At 40.2% G+C, this 20,277-nt stretch overlaps 1 protein-coding gene across 1 annotated transcript in view; it reads right to left on the bottom strand.

Annotated features, from left to right (window-relative positions):
* Nucleotides 1–2,138: 2,138 nt before the first annotated feature.
* Nucleotides 2,139–20,277, bottom strand: part of nt5e (5'-nucleotidase, ecto (CD73)) — an 87,337-nt gene continuing 69,198 nt past the window's right edge. The window contains exons 6-9 of the mRNA XM_072581141.1: nucleotides 14,151–14,259; nucleotides 8,268–8,417; nucleotides 3,881–4,081; nucleotides 2,139–3,237 (exon numbers count right to left, since the gene is read on the bottom strand). Coding sequence (XP_072437242.1) covers nucleotides 3,068–3,237; nucleotides 3,881–4,081; nucleotides 8,268–8,417; nucleotides 14,151–14,259 — 630 coding nt within the window. The 3' untranslated portion in view covers nucleotides 2,139–3,067. The remainder of the gene's footprint in view (nucleotides 3,238–3,880; nucleotides 4,082–8,267; nucleotides 8,418–14,150; nucleotides 14,260–20,277) is intronic.

Here is a 20,277-nt window from a genome sequence, read left to right on the forward strand (position 1 = left end):
TATACCATTTCTAATTAGCAATGCCACCCTCCCTCCTTTTTTACCACCCTCCCTAATCTTACTGAAACATCTGTAACCAGGAACCTCCAACAGCCATTCCTGTCCCTCTTTTATCCATGTTTCCGTGATGGCCACAACATCGTAGTCCCAGGTACCGATCCATGCCTTAAGTTCACCCACCTTATTTCTGATACTCCTTGCGTTGAAGTATACGCACTTGAGCCCATCTCTGTGTCCGCAAGTATTCCCTGTCAGTGCTACCTTCTCCACAGCCTCCCTACAGTCTTGGACATCCTGACACACAGCTAGTTTACTTGCTGGACTACAAGTCCGGATCCCATCCCCCTGCCAAATTAGTTTAAACCCCCCCGAAGAGTGCAAGCAAACCTACCCCCCAGGATATTGGTGCCCTTCTGGTTTAGGTGCAACCCGTCCTGTTTATACAGGTCCCACCTTCCCCAGAATGCAGTCCAATTGTCTAAATATCTGAAGCCCTCCCTCCTACACCATCCTTGCAGCCACATGATTGGAAATCAGTTGATAGTGCAATGCTTCGCTAAGTGGGAATTGCCTTGGCTTTTGTGACAGGATACATGTGGGCCATTTTAACTTTGTTAAGTAGATACCAGTGTTTTAGCTTAGTCAGAGGTACAGTGGATCCTGGAGTGAAGGCACTTCTGGCTGTCGAGAAGGTTCCAAACAATTCAGCCTTGTCATCTGATTGCACAACTGTCACTGAGGAGAGTCATGAGTTGGAGATGCCGGTGTGGACAAAATTAAAAATCACACAACACCAAGTTATAGTCCAGCATGTTTAATTGGAAGCACTAACTTTTGGAGCGCGGCTCCTTCATCAGGTGGTTGTGCCTGATGAACTATACAACCACCTGATGAAGGAGCAGCTCTCCGAAAGCTAGTGCTGTTGGACTATAACCTGGTGTTGTGTGATTTTTAACTTTGTCACTGAGGAGAGTGATACTCATGGAGCCTGCATTTCTATCAGTTGTTTGTCTCCAGTCATGACTGGATGCAAAAAAGCTGCAGAGCATTGATTTTTTCCATTAGATGTGGAATTGCTTAGTTCTATTACATTCTGCTTCAGCTATTTAGCATGCATGTTGTCCTGTCACAGAGTTGACAGTTCATTTTCAGGTATAGCTGCTTTTCCTGATGGTTCACTGTGTGTCAGATATGCAATTTTGAGTTGACAGATTGTTAAATGAGATTAGTTCAGAATTAGAGAACTGGTGCCACAAATTGGAACGCGTTCTAAGATGGAGAATGGTGCTTGGTTCTCACAAGGACAATGAGGTGGTTACATTTGTCAGTCATGGACAGATGTCTTTGAAACTGGCTCTTACTGTTGTGTCCTTTAATGCAAAGCCAGTTCCATCAGTCTCCCTCTTCAAATCTCTTAGAAGTGGTGTCCAACACAGATTCATCAGGTGAGAATGGATTAGAATAAAAAGGTAGTACCAGTGTTTTGCTGCTGTGACACAACACTGATTTGAAATAGAGAAGATTAATCTTTTCAGTATACAATATCTGTTGAAACGTGGATTGCTGTGAACTGTCAAGAATAATTTCTGTTTCACTTCATGAAACTTCATAGTTTGGAATCAATGTTGAGCTTGCCGTTAGTTTGCAGGATGTTACCTAAAGAGTTGAACAAATTTCTTAAGTTATCATCACATGATCATTGTGTCTCCAATAGTCTCACCACAATTCTTGTCTGACACACTGCTTTCCTGCACTGACTAGAAAGTGCATTGAATTCATGATTCTTGACTGTCGTACAGGCATTTCCTTCCCAACTTATCCTAGAACATTGCCAACGAGAATGCTGAGTCCAAGGACATTTTAGAATTTTAAGATATAAATTATCCAAAATATTGGCTAATCATTGGCCTCAGGGCAATTTATAGAGTATTGCCCACTTAGAATTGGATGTAGAATTCCTAATCCTATTTCTATACATGGGAATAGATAGTAATTTCTTATAGTTTTATCTAGTGTGAGCATCCAAATTACATGTACTTCCCTCAATGTTTACATGGTCATTTATATACATTTTGCATAGGTTAAAAATGCATTTCCTTTGCAACAGTAAAAGTTGAAGAAACCCAACCACTCAATAGTAAGCAATTAAACATCTTTATTCAAAATTCAATTAGATCAGTGCACGAATCAATCAGAACTCAAAACTTAAGCTAATGCACTACATAGTTTCAATCTCTTGAGCAAAGCTGTGGGAGATCAAACCCTTCATCATAAAATTATCTTAAAATTAAAGTGTTCTGATTTCAAAATAAACATTCATAGATTTGTGCAACAAATGAATTATATCACTTAAGAACTCCAGATTCCATAATTTCATATGGAAATACACAATTTGCAGTACTGCTATCAGTTTATAGGACTGTACATATAATGAGTACAGTATTAGTCTTGTTTCCATGATTCAGAGATAGCCCTCAAGTCAGACATTATGGGTTAAAATTCCACTTCAGAATGTTGGATACAATGCCTGGCTATTGTTCTAATGCAGGAAGTGATTCACTCTGGGAGATGCTGTTTTTACAACAGGACCTTGAGCAGAGGTTCTATCTGTCCTTTCATGTGCAAATACAAGAATGTAGCACTACCTAGAAGAGAAGTATGGATATGGATGACTCTTAGAGAAATTTGTTCTCTGCCAAATATTTATTCTTCAGACAAGAAATGCAAACATATTTTCTGGTAATTTGTCTCATTACAGTTTGTGGGAGACCCTCTGTGCAAACGAGCTGCCATGTTTTCAACATTACAACATGGCTGAACTTTATCAATGGAAAAGCATTTTAGGATATATTGATGCTGCGTTAGGCATCACTCATTGGTTGCACTGTGCAGCTACAGCTAGAAACTCCATTATCTCTTCAGTGAGCAGCTGGTCTGAAAATCAACTTATCAGTATTTTAAATAGAAAGTATGATTAACATCTCCTGGCAAATGCAAATTACAACAAAACAACATTTTTAGGAAAGGAATTAGTTATTTCACTGAACAAGTTAACTTATTATAATCATCAAAAATGGAATAAGAATGCAAAAATTGAGACAGAAAGCAATCCAATTTTCATATTAATGTATAACTGTGGGCCACTGTTTTCAATAAATGATATTCTTCCATCAACTCCAGGATAAACCCGTTGCATTAGCTTGATGTAGTTTGAAATCACTGAAATATCTGTATCACCTAGAACAGCAAAATAAACACTTATTAAAATAACATTTCATATATATACTGGCAGAGACCATAAAATATGCAATGAAATTATAAATCTTATTGCAACTTTCCTCCTTAAAAATCCATCCAGTGCCATTCCATGCTCTTGTGTCTTCCTTCTAAGCCATATTCATCCTATTACTTTCATCTCTACTCCAAAGATCCTCATTCTATCCCTTGCTCCAACCTCTCTTCTTTTTCTATCTCTCTGTCATCCCATACCTCCCATGCTACAGTCCCCTTCCATGCTGCAACCCCCTTTGCTGACCTCCCCATGCCATTCCCCCCAAACTCATGCCATTTCCCACTTCAATTTGTACCTCTTCCCATTCCACCAGCTCCCTCCAGCCATGCAGACTTTGTTGTTGGACTCCCCTTACTTTCTACTTTTGTTTCCCTCCTCCAACTCTGTCCCAACCCACTGACACCATCACCAACCACTTGAAGCTACATGCTCACCAAATGCATCAGTTGTCTGCATGCCCATGTGCGCCAGCCCTGTTCACCAAATTAACTCACTGGCAATCAGAAGTGTGGACAGATTAAACTTGTGTATTGTGGATTGGTGATTAATGGCTGGTGGTTTGAACATCATGTGAAAATGCGTGTTTACCGGTGTCATGTTTCAGGTTTTCATTCTTCAACATGGTGAATCCATCTCCACCGCCAGCGATGTAAGAGTTGACAACAATTTTGTAAATTTTGGAGTCTTCGAGCGGCTCATAGTGTGGCACGCGGCACTCTGAGCAGCGAACATCTAGTCTGACCACCCTGTGTCCTGGCTTTCTACTCAGGTCAAATTCTACGTGGACTCCTAAGAAAATGAATTATATTATTCTTGGCAGCAAGCTTAAAAACAATCAACTCTTTAAAAGATCAACAAGATTGTCTATGTTTGGAGCCACAAAGGATGGGCGTAATCCTACATGAATATTTCTCATCAGGACAAAAGGGTCTAGAGGGGCAATATTTTACAGTGGGTTGAGAGTACCTGGAACAGGCTGGCAGAGGTCGTGGTGGAGGCAAGTACATGGATGGGATAGGTATGGAGGGGTATTGACCAAATACAGGCAAATGGAGATTACATTAATTGAATGGATAAGTTGGGCTGAAGGACCTGTTTCCTTGCTGTAAACCTCTGGTTCTATACTGGCACATATTGGGCATTTGCTTGAAGCTGTTCACTTTAGCTCCCTCCCACCTGGATTCCTCTCTTTCCTCTGAAGCCTTCCTCTTCTATTCACTTTTCCTAAATAATGACATTTTTCTATTGACTGCAAGATGAAGTTGCTTCACTGCTGTGAAATGCATGTCATAGGATCCCAGTTCACATATGTCAAGGGGTGTTCCACATGAAATGTCAGGCTGTCTGCCAACTTCTTGAGTCTTTACATCGGATTGAAATGAAGTGCCACTATGTTCAGGCCACCATCGCTGTCTATGCCAGAGTCGAAACACTTAATATCAGTCTTGATGAGTGAAGTTTGTGTATTGTTGGCATTGGACACTGAGGAACTGGGTTCCTGAGCAGCCAAGTCAATTAGTGAAAGCTGGAGACTTTGCTGGCTTTTGCAGGCTCCTTTCTCCTGCTTTCTTACTTACATTGTAGTTTAAATGGAGATTAGATAATTCATCAGAAGAGCATGGGGAGATCAGACAAATAACAATAGATCAGAACTGCTCAAGGAGTACTCCTGGTCTTTTTTTAACCAGGGTCTTGTATATCTGAAGCATGACTTCTATCCCCTTGCATTCCAGGCCTCTAGATCTTTCATCCATGACACTTTTGTTATTTTCCAGACATGATCATGACATTTTAATTATTTGTGTACAGAATCCCTGTTCCTGATTCAATATTTGTTTTCTTGGGATATTCAACAGGCTGGCCTCTTCCTCAACTGCAAATATTAATATAAAGTAATTATACCGAATTTGCCAACTTCCATTGACAATGGCACTGTTGCATTGATGTGATCACTTTTTTTTTGAATAATACTGTACCATAAGTTTGTCCAGTTTAATATGGACAGTCATTGTCTCAATGCATTACCTATATCTTTCTTAAATCTCAAAGCGTAGTAGCTGGTTTGCATTTCTCCATTTCTCCACTTCAAACACCAAGTTGAATTTAACCTAATATAATAACTATTAGATAAAATCTTACTTGTTCTTTGCCTAACCACTATTCCCTCTAATTTTATTCAGTGATGCAGAAACATTTGTTTCTGTTTGCAGGCTCAATACTTTTTGGACTAAACCTAGCTATGCAACAGACAAGAAACACTGCTGTAAGCAAAATCTGGCTCATTACTCTTTAGGAAATCTAATTTTGCATGCACTCTTGGTGACTGTAAATTGTGACCAAAATCTATCAAGGACAGACTCAGTAAATTACTTAATCTTTCTCACCGGTGCTAGTTTGTTTATTCCAGTCTGTATGAGAGTTAGAATCCCCTATTAAAACTATCTACGCCTTTGTTCAATCTCTGCATTTATATTGTTTACCACATCACAGCTGTGATATCAAAGTGCTGGTGTTGGACTGGGGTGGAGAAGGTGAAAAGTCATACAACACCAGGTTTATTTTAAATCACAAAGCTTTCAGAGCATTGCTCCTTTGACAGGTGAAGTCACTGTTTTCAAATAAACCAGTTGGACTACAACCTGATGTCATGTGACTTCAGACTTACTTCACAGCTGCTATGAGGGGTCTCTGCATAATTCCCAGAAAATCCTTAATTGCTTTTCCATTTTATAATTCTACTTTCACTGGCTATTCCTGCCCCTTCACCATTTTGCCTATCGTGACTGTAAACCTTACAAGCTATTTGTTTCCTTTATTCATTCACAGGATAAGGACATCGCTGACCACAGCCCATCCATAATTGCCCAAAGGGCAGATAAGAGTGAACCACATTGCTGTGGGTCTAGAGTCACATGTAGGCCAGACCAGGTAAGGATGGCAGTTTCCTTCTCTAAAGGACATTAGTGAACTAAATGGTTTTCCTAACAATAGGATGTAACGATGACCATGAATCCAAATTCCACCATCTGCTGTGGTGGGATTCTGAACCTGGGACCCTAGACATTACCTAGATCTCTGGGGTAACAGGTCAGTGTTAACACCACTAGGCCACCACCTTCCCAGTCATTTTGCTTTCAGATGACTGCTACAACCTGATTGTTACAAGCTGACTTCAAAATTAATGGTTGCAGCTGACTCTAATAGCCTGGCTGTAGGTCAGTTAACTGTGGCTACGAAAACAGTTTAGGATTGTGCATGATTAAAGGAAAAGGCTCAAGTTGCTAGAAGTAGCAACAATTCCGAGGATTGTAGTTCATTGAATGTAACTAAAGGAGGACCTTTAAAATAAGGGAGAATAGAAAATGAATGCAATCAAGCAAAAATGATAAAAGCTTCTGTAGGTATGTCTTTTTTTTGCTGGCAAGTTTTTCTTTCTTTCTGCTTGGCTAACTCACTTTCCTTGTTTAATATTTCCTTTACCTACAGTCCCTAAAGTTCAATTTCCTGTCATAGAGTCATAACAGCACAGACAAAGATCATCCTGGGTCTCTGTAGAGCAACTCAGTCAGCTCCATTCCCCTGCTTTATATTCAAACCCTTGCAAGTTTATTTCTTTTAATGCCTACCCAATGGAATTGGTCTCCTCGTGTCCATCACCGTGTAGAGACAGAGTTCCAGATCTTCACCATTTGCAAAGTAGAAACTAAAAGGAACATCCTCCTATATCTCTTGCCCAGAATCTTAAAATCTGTGACTCTTAATCTCAGTTAATGGGAAGGCCATTTTTTGCCGTCCATATCCAAATCTGCCATAGTCTTGTAAACTTCTATTAAATCTCACTCAGTCTCCTTTGTTCCAAAAAGAACAAACTGAACTGTAGCAGCTTCTTCAACATAACTTTGGAACAAGGTTTGTTGTAACGCTAATCTCTTCACTTTTGTTTGTTTTGGGATTATTATTTAGACAATCTTTTCCACTTGAATTCCTGCCTTCACCCTTTCTGCATTGACTGGTTTAAAGGATTTGTGACTGTCCTATTCACCTTTTTCACAAGGATTCTTGTTCGAATAGGGAACCAGTTCCAATAATTAGTGACCTCTGTCACAGTACTGTACTGCTATCAAAGTCCAATGAAGGTACCGTTGCTCCTGATGAAGGGTCCTGCTGGAAATGTTTACTCTCCTGCTCTTCAGATGCTGCCTGACCTGCTGTGCTTTTTCCAGTGCCAACTCTACCTACTCTAATTCTCCATCATCTGCAGTCCTCACTATCTCACAGATTACTTCTTCAGTTATGCAATTATCTCTCCAAATGGCGTATCTGCAGGATTCAACTATCGCCAGAATGGTAACGGGGGTCTATGTCATTTTAGGATCTGAATTTGTATATTAAAAAAGATCTGAGGTGTAAATGAAACATGCAAACATGTTTTTTCTTCTGACGGGAATATAAATTATCATGGGCAAATAGTAATGTTTAAAGGGAAATAAGTCACTCATTGAGGAAGCTGTGGTAAAATTTGTTGCAGTTATAAACTTGTATATTCTTGAACCCCAACTGTGCAGTATAATTGTTTAACAGTCTTAATCAGCAACATTGCACAAGTGGTATCAATGATTCCTGAAGTATTTTATCACTCTCAAAGACATCCATTTTTGTATTTCAGCAACAGTTAGTTTGTAAGAAATGGGTGTATTCAGCCTTACTGTGATGTGGAGATGTCGGTGCTGGACTGGGGTGGACAAAATCAAAAATCACATGTCACCAGGTTACAGTCCATTAGATTTATTTGAAGTCACAAGCTTTTGGAGCGAAGCTCCTTCATCAGGTGCAAATAAACCTGTTGGACTGCAACCTGGATCTTTGACTTTCCCAGTCCAATACTGGCACCTCCACATCATGGCTATCATCGACACTACAAACTGCCGGCTGGAGAGGATCTCAAAGAAGATTGTGTATACCAACTCAGCCTTACCAGACACCTGCAGAAACTCCCCTGTGTTCTGTCCATATCTTCTGACAGAATGCTCAAAAGCTGCTCTTAATGTTGAACCCCGAACTTTGAGCAGATCTATAGTACCTCCAAATGGTAAAACTGTTAAAACATTTTCTACTAGTATTGTTCCTGTAAGTAAGAGGAAAGACCAACTCATTAAGTTATTTGGTAAGAATGGATCATTTTAGTCAACATTACTGGAGTCAAATTTAGGTCAAACCAGGTAAGGATGGCAGATTTCCTTCCATTAAAAAAAAATGTATTTTCAAACAAATGATCAGCACTTATTTTCAAATTTCATGGTCAGCTTTTATATTTCACATTTATGAATTAAATTTCAATTCCACTAGCTGTTCTGGCAGTATTTGAAACCATGAACTCAGGGCAATAGCCTGGGTCTCTAGATTACAGATTTAATAATATGCCCCATCGATCGAGCAAGGTTCTATCCTAATCATTACATTTCCTCTTGTATAGAATTTGAATTTTCTAATAATTTAATTTATAACTTTTTTGATTATAATAAAGCAAAACATCTCAAACCTTTTAAGCAACTCATTGATTTTATATGAATGTTCACAAGATATACAATCAATTGCATCCCTTTATTTAGCCCATCATTCAGTTCTTCAAAGAAAATTATTACAATTCTCCATCCTACTCCTCTTCTTAAACTTAGGTGGAGCTCAATGATTGACAGTGTGAGCTGTGTAGTAAAGTCTAAAAAAAGCTTCTTTATCCAACTATTGGCAATATTTCCACACATGTCCACATTGAAAAATGCCCACAATCCCCTGATAATGTGCACAACATCCCCCCTTACAATGCTCACTCCGCCCACCTTCCCCTACAATGCCACTCTCTTCCACATCCCCATGATGCTCAACCTCTTCCACAATGTCCACCCTCTAATCAGCCCCCTACCATGCTCACCCTTCCACTCTCCCCCACAAGCATCTCTCTACATCCCAACCAGAGTCTATCCAAATGCTGCCTAACTACGACAGATCATGGTACAGCTTTCATATGGTTTTACATATATACAATGTCAAGTTACAGAACATTTTTCAAAACTAGCAGAACTTCTGCTACAAGATTTGTAGCCAGATCAACAACTGCATTCAATGTAAAAACTCTACTCTGTATGTATTTATTTGAAGTTTAGTTTAGTTTCTATTTATCCTGTGTTTCTGGGTGACTTGCGACTTTGTGTAGAAGTCAGGGCAGGACTTATACACTTAATGGTAAGGTTCTGGGGAGTGTTGCTGAACAAGAACTGCAGGTTCATGGTTCCTTGTAAATGGATTCACAGATAGACAGGATAGTGAAGAAGGCATTTAGTATGCTTTTATTGGTTAGTACATTGAGTGGGGATGTCATGTTGCAGCTGTACAGGATGTTGATTAGGCCACTTTTAGAATACTGCATGCAATTCTAGTCTCACTAATACAGGAAGGATGTTGTGAAACTTGAAAGCATTCAGAAAAGTTTTACAAGAATGTTGCCAGCATTGGAGGATTTGAGTTATAGGGAGAGGCTGAATAGGCTGGGGCTATTTTCCCTGGTGCATCAGAGGTAGAGGGGTGACTTTATGGAGGTTTGTAAAATCATGAGGGCATGATATTATGAATAGACTAGGCCTTTTCCCCAGGGTGTTAGAGTCTAAATTAGAGGGTATAGGTTTAAGGTGAGAGGGAAAAGATTTAAAACCTAAGGGGCAACTTTTTCATGCAGAGGATGGTACATGTATGGAATGAGCTGCCAGAGGAAGTGGTATAATTACAACATTTAAAGGCACCTGGATGGTATGTGAATAAGAAGAGTTTCGAGGGATATTGGCCAAGACTAAATTTTGGACATCAGGTCGGCATGGATGAGTTGGACGGAAGAGTTTGTTTCCAAGCTGTACAGCTCTAAATGACTCTAATGCTGATTAATTCATTATAATGTATGATATTCATGACCTTGAATTGGAACAATGACTATACAAACATGTTTGCAGATTAATCCTAGTTTACCACAGCCAGGGAGATTCACAGGATTTTGGGTGATATTCAGGGTGGAATCTTACAGGGGTCTGAACAGTATGGGCTATGGTGAGATTTGTGGCAGGTTTAGACAAGAAGTCTGATGAAGCTCATCTCGACATCAGGATCAGCTTGAAGAAGGGCTTATGCCCGAAACGTCGATTCTCCTGCTCCTTGGATGCTGCCTGACCTGCTGCGCTTTTCCAGCAACACATTTTCAGCTCTGATCTCCAGCATCTGCAGGCCTCACTTTCTCCTCCATCTGTTATAGTCTAGCCAAGCAGCAAGGTGTAGTTTGCACTTTGCTGGGGCGCGTTACTAATTAAGTCGGATTATTGTTTGTTAAATGGCTCATTAATTATTCAAGTCACCTCATTAATATTCTGCTTCCTTTTGTAACCAAACTCTTCATATAAGCTAGGCATCAAGAATTCAAGACATGGAAAGTCAGAGCTGGTGGATTCAAGTTGCTACTAACTCCAACAACTTCCATGTTCAATACTGCACACCAATATTTCCGACCATGCTCCACAGGAATGGACCCATATGCCTATGTCCACTAACATTGGCATCTAATATGTATCAGCTTCTATGAATCTTCATGACATCTATAATTGACTCACAGTACATTTCTGCAATTCCAATGCTGTATCGCTGGCTTCACCCGTTATAAGGATACTATGCATTTGGGGGCTATGTCCAGCCCATGGACTGGACTAGGCTGTATCTCTAGACTTTTTGTTTGCTGTCAGAGAGCTCACTCGCTCTGGACCTATCTGGATTCTCATACCATTTCCTTTCCTTTTCTGTGCTTTGACCCCTTAGAGATACCAGGCTGTCATTATTGTTGTTTTACAATGCCATTCAGCACAGACACAAAACCACAAAACCTGTCACAGTTGTCAGCAGGCCTCAGTTAAGTAAAGGGGGGGATAGCCTTCAGTCAGGGTATCTTGGCACAATAAGTCCATGGCCCCCTTTGATACCAGTCAAAGAGCTTGGACATGGTCAGTTCACCACTTGGGGCACTCAGAAACAGGATGCTATCCACATTAGGGAGCCCATCATCTGCCTTCATTCTTTCTGCCCTAGTGGGGATTATTTTGCTCCTGGAAGGAGATTCAGGTATTATGGGAGATGGAAATGGGTGGCATAGCTGTTACTTTTGATGCAGGCGGGGAGATGCCTCAGCAAGTGAGTAGGCAATACTAAGGATATGCAGGGTTAGTAATGTTTGTATTAAGGAGTGACAGTGAATGAGGAAAGATTTTGTAGGAAGTAGTGAGTCATAGATTCTAACTTGATTCAACTTAGAATTAGCCAAAAAAAAAGGCAAGGTTGAACTCTGTCTTTTTGCCTCACTTATGTTTTACTGCTCTAAGACCTGAGAATGTTAATAAGCTAAGGACCAGAATGAAACTACATGACCAGTGACTATAAGGAATTCAGGCTTGCTACATTTTAAGAAGTGTATAGGCTTTGATAACTTGCAGTTAGCAAGCAATTTGTCTGTAAGTAAACCTCTGGGATTTCAAAATAAATTTAATCTATGCTATTACTCATTATGAAAGTTATAATTTTGTAATACAATAATACAAAATTGCAGTATCAGGAAATGGTTTCAAGTCCAACCTCCAATTCCCACAAGTAGCAATAACTGAGCACTTTGATGTCCTGCGTGCCTCTTAAAGTCCAGTTTTAACCAATGCAGTTGCACAGAATCATGTCTCTGAAATCCAAACAAACTGTCAGGTTTCTAATCTTAGTGGTTCCACTATTACTTATTCTTTAACTGTAAAGAGAGATTGTGGACAGACAAAACAACTCACTTGAGGAGATGGATCCACAAATATCTGCATGCTCAATAATAGGGGTGCTCAGCACATCAGTGCAAAAGAATAGGCTGAAGCATTTGCAACAATCTTCAGCCAGAAGTGCTGAGTGGGTGGTCCATCTTGGCCTCCTAAAGTGGTCCTCAGCATTACAGATGCCCGGCTTTAGTCAATTTGATTCACTCCACATTACATCAATAAATGGCTGGAGGCAATGGAAACTGCAAAGGCTGTAGGCTCTTAAAGTATTCCAGGAGTAGTCTGAAGACTTGTGCTCCAGAGCTTGATGAACCCTAAGCCAAGCTGTTCCATTAAATCTACAACTTTGGCATCTAGCCAACATTATGGAAAATTGCCAAAGTATGTCCCGTAGGCAAAAAAAGCAGGACAAATCTTGCCAATTACTACTCAATATCTTACTCTCTATCATCAGTAAAGTGAATGAAGGTGTCATCAACAGTCCTATCAAACAGCACCTGTTTCGCAATAACCTGCTCAGTGATGCCCAGTTTGGATTCTGCCAGGGTCATTCAATTCCTGACCTCACTACAGGCTGGGTTCAAACATGGATAAAAGAGGTGAATTCCAGAGGTGAGGTGAGTGACTGCCCTTGACATCAAGGCCATATTTGACCAAGAGTGATGTCAAGAAACCACAGCAAAACTAAAATCAATGGATATCGAGGCAAAATGTACCACTGGTTAGAGTCAGATCTGGCACAAAGGAAATTGGATGTGGTTGTGGTAGCTGGAGGTCAGTTTTCTCAAATCCAGGACACCGCTGTAGCGATCTTCTTGTAGTGTCCTAGACCCAAACATCTTCAGCTACTTTACCAATAATCTTCTCTCCATCATAAGGTCAGAAGTGGGAATATTCGATAATGATGGCCACAATGTTCAGCACCACTCACAGACCCTTAGATACAATTCCCTGCTCGAATACATCAAGACTTGGATAATAGGCTTGAGTTGACAAGTAACAAGTGACTTTCTCACCACACAAATGCCAGGCAATGATCATCTCCAAAATGAGAGAATCAAATGATAACCTCTTCACATTCAATGGTGTTCTCGCCACTGAAACCCCAACTTTCAACATCCTGAATTAGAATTGAGCAAAAAGAAGGACTAGTTTAGCCATATAAATATCGTGGCTAGCACAGCAGGTCAGGCGATAGGATTACAACAGCAAGTAACTCTCCTCCTTATCTCAAAGACTTTCCACTATCAGCAGGGCACAAGTCAGGAGTGTGATGGAATACTCCCGCCTACCTGGATAAGTGTAGCTCCAACAGCACAAAAGAAACTTGACACCATCTAGGACATCCACTTTCTCCATGACCAGTGCTCAGTAGCAGTGGTAGGTACCAGCTATAAAATGCATTGTAGACATTCACCAGGGTTCCCTGGGCAACACCTTCCAAAACTATAACCACTGATGTCTAGAAGGATAAGGGTAGCAGATATATAGTGACACCACCACATGCAAGTTCCTCTCCAAGCCACTCACCACTTTGACTTGGAACTATATTGCTATTCCTTCAGTGTTGCTAGGTCAAAATCCTGGAACTTCATCCAAAAAGTGTTGTGGGGTTACCTATAGCAAATGGACTGCAATAGTTCAAAGAGCAGCTCACCACCCTGTTCTCAAGAGCAACAGTAGATGGGCAATAAATGCTGGTCCAAAAAGCAATACGTATGAATTGAAAAAAAAAGATTCTTGGCCTTACTTTCTCCTTGATTCACAACAATTATCTCCTCCATTGTTACAGGTGCCTGATAGATTTTTTTCTTGCTAAATGCCCAACAACTCCTAAATCTCAAACCTTAATAATGTCCTTAAATTAGCCAAACATTCTTCAATGCTTTAAATTTATTAACACTTCATGAGTGGTTCAGTTTGGGCTATTTCTAGTTGAGATAGATCCTAATGAAATGGGGTACGGGTTATCAGGGAAAGGAATACTCAGAAGTATTTGTAGAAGTATTAGCTGTCCAACATACCATTATTAGCTTTCTCGTCAATGGATGCACGGATTCCACCCCCTTGAGTCAAACAAATGGATACATGGGTCCATGAAATGTCATCTGGTTTCCGGATATTTTCATAAATCTGAAATTGTTGTAAACCAAGTGAGAAGAGCAATGGAGGTTCCGTTAACTTACTTTAATAATACTCCACGTGTTGCCGAATTTTCATTCTTATCACTGTGCTCTCTGCAATCACATTGTTCATTATTTACTGATTACTGAGATTCAACAACAACAAGAACTTATATTTGTAGAGCACCTTTATCAAATGAAATGTCCCAAGGTGCTCACAGGTGCATTATAAACAAAATATGACAAAAAACCACAAAGTGATGCTAGGTTGGATGTGTAAAACTTGGTTAATCAGGTAGGTTTTAGGAAACCTCTTAAATGGGGAAATGAGTTACAGAAGTACGGTTGGGGGTCTAGACTAGACTATTCAAGACACAGCCATTAATGAAATTTATGTAATTCTGAATGCACAAGAGGTCACAATTAGAGGAGCAGAGTCATCTAGGAGGCTACTGGAATTGGAGGAGATTACAGAGTTTGTGATGGGTGAAGCCACAGAGGAATTTGAAAACAAGGATGAGAATTTTAAAATCGAGATATAATTTAATTGGGAGCCAATGTAAGTTAGAAAGCACGGGGTGAGAGGGCGAAAGGACTTCCTGTGAACAGCATGGTTTTGCTTATCCTCAAAAGGTAAAATATGACAGACCAATTGGAGTGTGTCAGAATAGTTGAATATGGAGGTAATGAAGGCATGAATGAGGGTTTCAGTAGCAGATGATCAAAGATAGGGGTGAGATCAAGTGATAATACTGAGGTGACAAAAGGCAATTGGTGGCAACATAAATGACTGCCAATGTGGTCAGATCAATTAAAAAGTTATGAATTTCAGTTTAAATAGATATAGACAATGAATTTGAAGAATGGAGATCATATAAGAGAATGTATTATATTTCTGTTAGCTAAACAAAAGAACATGTTGTATGTTATAATATATCAATATACAGTAACTCCCTCTTTAATGATGACACACTTCATACTACTTTATTTAAAGTGAAATAATGTCAATATATATGCATTTAACAATGAGTGTTGCAGTTTAATTCATCCACCACAAGTATCCTGTTTTGTAGCCTGAAAACAGCCCCGGCCAGCATGCATTTCCATCCCTGAATCTTACTTTTACTGTTTCCAGATTCCATTGTTACCACGAGGGACTTTAGCTGTTTTTCTTCCTGACTTCCTACCCTTATTCTCAGACTTGCCTTTAGATTTGCTCCTTCCAAAACTGGGAGTCAATGCATCAACATGCATGGACCATCTGATGTTGTTTTTAACCCACTGCTGCCTTTCTCTAACCTTTCTGCCATCCTTGTTTCAGCCTTGGGCCTGAGCTTGCCCTCAGCCTGGATTTCAACCTTGTTCCCACACCTGTCCTTGTCCTCAGTTCCTCTTTGCCCATTTCCCATTCATAGCGTTTTGTTCTTGTCTTGGGATTTCAACTGTTGCCTGTCATTTTCTGCCACTAGATGGAACTTGGTCAAGCTAAAATTAGATGAGTGTAATTTTTCAAACTTTTATCTTATATTTACTGTGTTTTTGTAACTAAATTTACTTTATTTTAATGGTTATTTATCTTATATATTTAGGAATGTGCAGCATTTCAACTTCCAATATGTTCATGTCTTTTATCTTCTGCGAAAGTTTCTAATATACTAATCATACAATTTCTTTTTACATGTAATAATTTATTTTACTTTGCCAAGTTTTTGAGTCAGGAATGTACAATACTACACATAAATAATATTTCAATTCATACATTGGTTTGATAAGGGTAGAAAAAATATTCAAAAGAACCTAACTGCAGGTTATATTCCAACACTGATTCCTATGGAAACCTGTTAATTCACTTAAACATCTATTTTTGTAGTTCCAATAGATTTCATTGCTTGCACTTGTAAATTTGTATACAAAAAAAAGTTAAGTAAATTTGAGTCAGAATCATACAGCATGGAAACAAACCATTCAATTCAACTAGTCCATGTCGACAATGTTCCCAAACTAACTGGTCCCACTTGCCTGCATTTGGCCCCTATTCCTCCAAAGCTTTCCTATTCATGTATTTATCCAAATGTCTTTTAAATGTTGTAACTGTATCTGCATCTACCACTTCCTCTGGCAGTTCATTCTACACATAAACCATTGCCCCTCATGCCCTTTTTAAAACGTTCGCCTCTCACCTGAAAAATATGACCCTAGTTTTGAATTTCCCCTTTCCTAGGGAAAAGACCTTTGGCATTCACTTTATCTATGCCCCTCATGGTTTTATAAACCTCAACCTCCTACTCTCCAGTGAAAGAAGTCCCAGCCTATCCAGCCTCTGTTAATAACTCAAACCCTCCACTCCGAAAGACATCCTAGTATATTTTTTCGGAACCCTCTCCAATTTAATAACATCCTTCCTATAACAGGGTGACCAGAGCTGGACACATTATTCCAGAAGAGAGCTCATCCTGCATGACCTGAACATGTTGTCCTAACTAGGGGAAAGTGAGGATTGCAGATGCTGGAGATCAGAGTCAAAAAGTGTGGTGCTGGAAAAGCACAGCCAGTCAGGCAGCATCTGAGGAGCAGGAGAATTGACTTTTCGGGCATAAGCTCTTCATCAGGAATGTGGCTTGTGGGCCAAGGGGGGGCTGATAGATAAATGGAAGGGGTTGGGCTGGGGGGAGGCTTTGCTGGGAAAGTGAGAAGTAGATAAAGGTGGGGCTAAAAGTGATGGGTTGGAGAGGAGGGTGGAACAGATGGGCGTGAAGGAAGATAGACAGGTAGGGCCGTTCAAGAGCGCAGTGCTGAGTTAGAAGTTGGGGACTATGATAAGGTGGGGTGAGGGGAAATGGTGAAACTGGTGATATCCACATTGGTCCCGTGTGGTTAGAGGGTCCCAGGGCTGAAGATGAGGTGTTCTTCCTCGGGTGGTTAGGGTTTGAGTGGTTAGGGTTTGGTGATGGAGGAGGCCCAGGACCTGCATGTCCTTGGAGGAGTGGAAAGGGGAGTTGAAGTGTTCAGACAAGGGGTAGTGGTGTCAGTTAGTGCGGGTGTCCTAGAGATGTTCTCTGAAACTATCCGCAAGTTGGCGTCCTGTCTCCCCAGTGTATAGGAAACCACATCGGGTGCATTGGATGCAGTAGATGACATGTGCAGAAGTACAGGTGAATCTCTGATGGACGTGGAAGGATCCTTTGGGGCCTTGGATGGAGGTGAGGCAGGAGGTGTGGGCACAATTTTTGCATTTGTGCGATGGCAGGGGAAGGTGCCAGGAGGGGAGGGTGTGTAGATGGGAGGCATGGACCTGACCAGGGAGTCATGGACATCCTAACTCCTATACTCAAAGAATGCAAGCACAATAAATGCCTTCTTAACCACTCTGTCTGCCTGTGATGCAATTTTCAAAGAAGTGTGTACCTAAACTCTTAGTCTTTGTTCTACAACACTACCCAGGGCCCAGGCATTAACTGTACAAGTCCTGGCATTAACTGTACAAGTCCTGCCCTTGTTTGCTTTACCAAAATGCAATACCCTTACATTTGTCCAAATTAAACTCTATGTGCCATGCCTCAGTCCATTGAACCAGTTGATCAAGATCTCTTCGTAACCTTAGGTAATCTTCTTCACTGTCCACTATACTACCAATTTTGGTGTCATCCGCAATCTTACTAACCATGTCTCTGATATGCTCATGACGAACAACAGTGGGCTCAGTGCTGACATTTGTGGGACAACACTTGTCACAGACGTCCAGTCTGAAAAACAACCCACCATCACCACTCTCTGTCTCCTACCATAAAGCCAATTTTGTATCCAATTGGCAAGTTCACCCTGAATCCCATGTGGTCTGACTTTACTAATTAGTCTACCATATGGAATCATGGATCTATTGCTCTGTCTCAATCCTTTTGGTTACTTCCTCAAAAAACTCAAATCAAGTTTGAAATTAACTCTTTCTCTTGCACAAAGCCATGCTCACTTTCCCTAATTAGTCCTTGCCTCTCCAAATGCACGTAAATCCTATCTGTCAGAATCACCTCTAACAACTTACCCATGACTGATGTCAGGCTCATAGATCTATAGTTCCTAGGTGTCTCCTTACAGCCTTTCTTAAACAAAGGCAAAATATTAGCCACCCTCCAGTTCTCTAGCACCTCATCCATGGTTATAGATGATACATATATTTCTGTGAGTGGTCCCACAATTTCTTCCCTAATTTCCTGCAACATCCTGGGATAAACTTGATCAGGTCCCAGAGATTTAACCACCTTTATGTTTTCTAAGGCTTCCAGCACTTCCTCTTTTGTGATGAGAACTGTTTTCAAGACATCTGTATTTGTCTCCCAAGTTCTCTCACCTCCATTTATTTGTCTACAGCAAAAACTAATGCAAAATATTCATTTAGTCTCTCACTCATCTCCTGTGATTAAACATGATCTTTTAAGGGCTCTTATTCTCTTTCTAGTTGCTCTTTCGCTCTTAATTTACTTGTAGAATGTCTTTGCATTATCCTTAATCTTATATGCCAAGGTTCTCTCCTTTCCCTCTCTGCCTTCCTTCTTTCCCTCCTTAAGAATGGCCCTACACTCTTTATGCTTGGCTGTATTTCAGCAGCTCGAAGACAATTTGTGTCATTGAGGTTATATTCACAGCATGACTGACAGTTTTAAGAAGTTTTTAATGGATTACATGTCTTTGATGTAATTACTGATCAAATGTTTCCATTTATAACAATGATTAGTTGATGAGATTTACATTAGTTTAAATTGGGTCTAAATTATTTTACTTGGAAGAGGATAAGAGTGGGCCTGAAATCAAAGTTCTAAACTGTTGGAAGGCTGATTTTAATAAAATCAGATATGTTTTGGTCAGAGTGGGCTGGGGCAGATACTTTCAGATAAATCAGTCTCAGAACAGTGGAATGTGTTCAAGATGGAAAAAATGGAGAGTATAGGGCTAAAATTGTCCAATAAAGAGAAAGAGATCTTCAAATCATGTCAACTTTAGATAACATAGGATATACATCATTGGATAAAGAGGAAGAGAAGTGAGGCTTATAGTAAATGTCGATGGCTGTAAACAGCAGACACCCTACAGGTGTACAATATGTGCAAGAGGGAACTTGAAAAGGTTAAGAGAGTTAAAAGGTTACACAAAAAGATGCTGGCAGATAAAACAAAAGAAAAATTGAGGTTGTTTTAACAGCACATTGAAGTTAAAAAATAATGAGTGGAAGAATAGGGCCCATTAAGGACTACAGTGGTAATTTGAGCATGGAGCCAGAGGATGTAAGTAGAGTTCCAAATAAATACTTTGTGTCGGTGTTCACTAATGAGAGGGATGATATGGGTGTGGAAATCAGGGAGAAGCTCTGTGATGCATGAGTAGTCTGGCGAGCTTAAAAATAGATATGGCCAGGGCCAAAGGAAATTTATCACAGATTGTGGGAGACAAGGAAGGAAATAGCAGAGGCACTTGCAAAAATTTCCCAATTGCACTCTGGCTACAGGAGACATGCTGGAGGACTGGAAGACAGCCAGTCTGATACCATTACTCAAGAGGGAGCAAGGGATAAGTCAGGAAATGTGGCCCGTCAGTGTAACCTTATTGATGGATAATCTATTGGGACAATTCTGAGGGACAGAATTAATCTGCATTTGGAGAGGCAGGGATTAAATCAAGAAAAAAGTTAGATTGGCTTTGTTAAGGGAAGGTCATGTTTGAGGAACTTGATGGAATGTTTCACAGAGGTGACAAGGTATATAGATGAGGGCAATACTTTTGATGTAGTATATTTGGACTTCAGCAAACCTTTTGAGACAATCTTACATGTGAGACCGATATCAAAAGGAAGATCCCATGGGATCCAAGGAAATTGGCAAATTTAATCCACAATTTGCTCAGTAGCAGGAAACAGAGGGTGATAGTTCCAGCTTCTCTCCCTGACTGAAATTGTATCCAGTGGGGTCCCACAAGGGTCATTGGTGGGGCCCTTCCTGATTATGGGTTACATAAATGATTTAGACTTCAGTGTAGGAGG

This window comes from Chiloscyllium punctatum, chromosome 11 (genome assembly GCF_047496795.1).
Source record: "Chiloscyllium punctatum isolate Juve2018m chromosome 11, sChiPun1.3, whole genome shotgun sequence".
Lineage (NCBI taxonomy): Eukaryota > Metazoa > Chordata > Chondrichthyes > Orectolobiformes > Hemiscylliidae > Chiloscyllium > Chiloscyllium punctatum.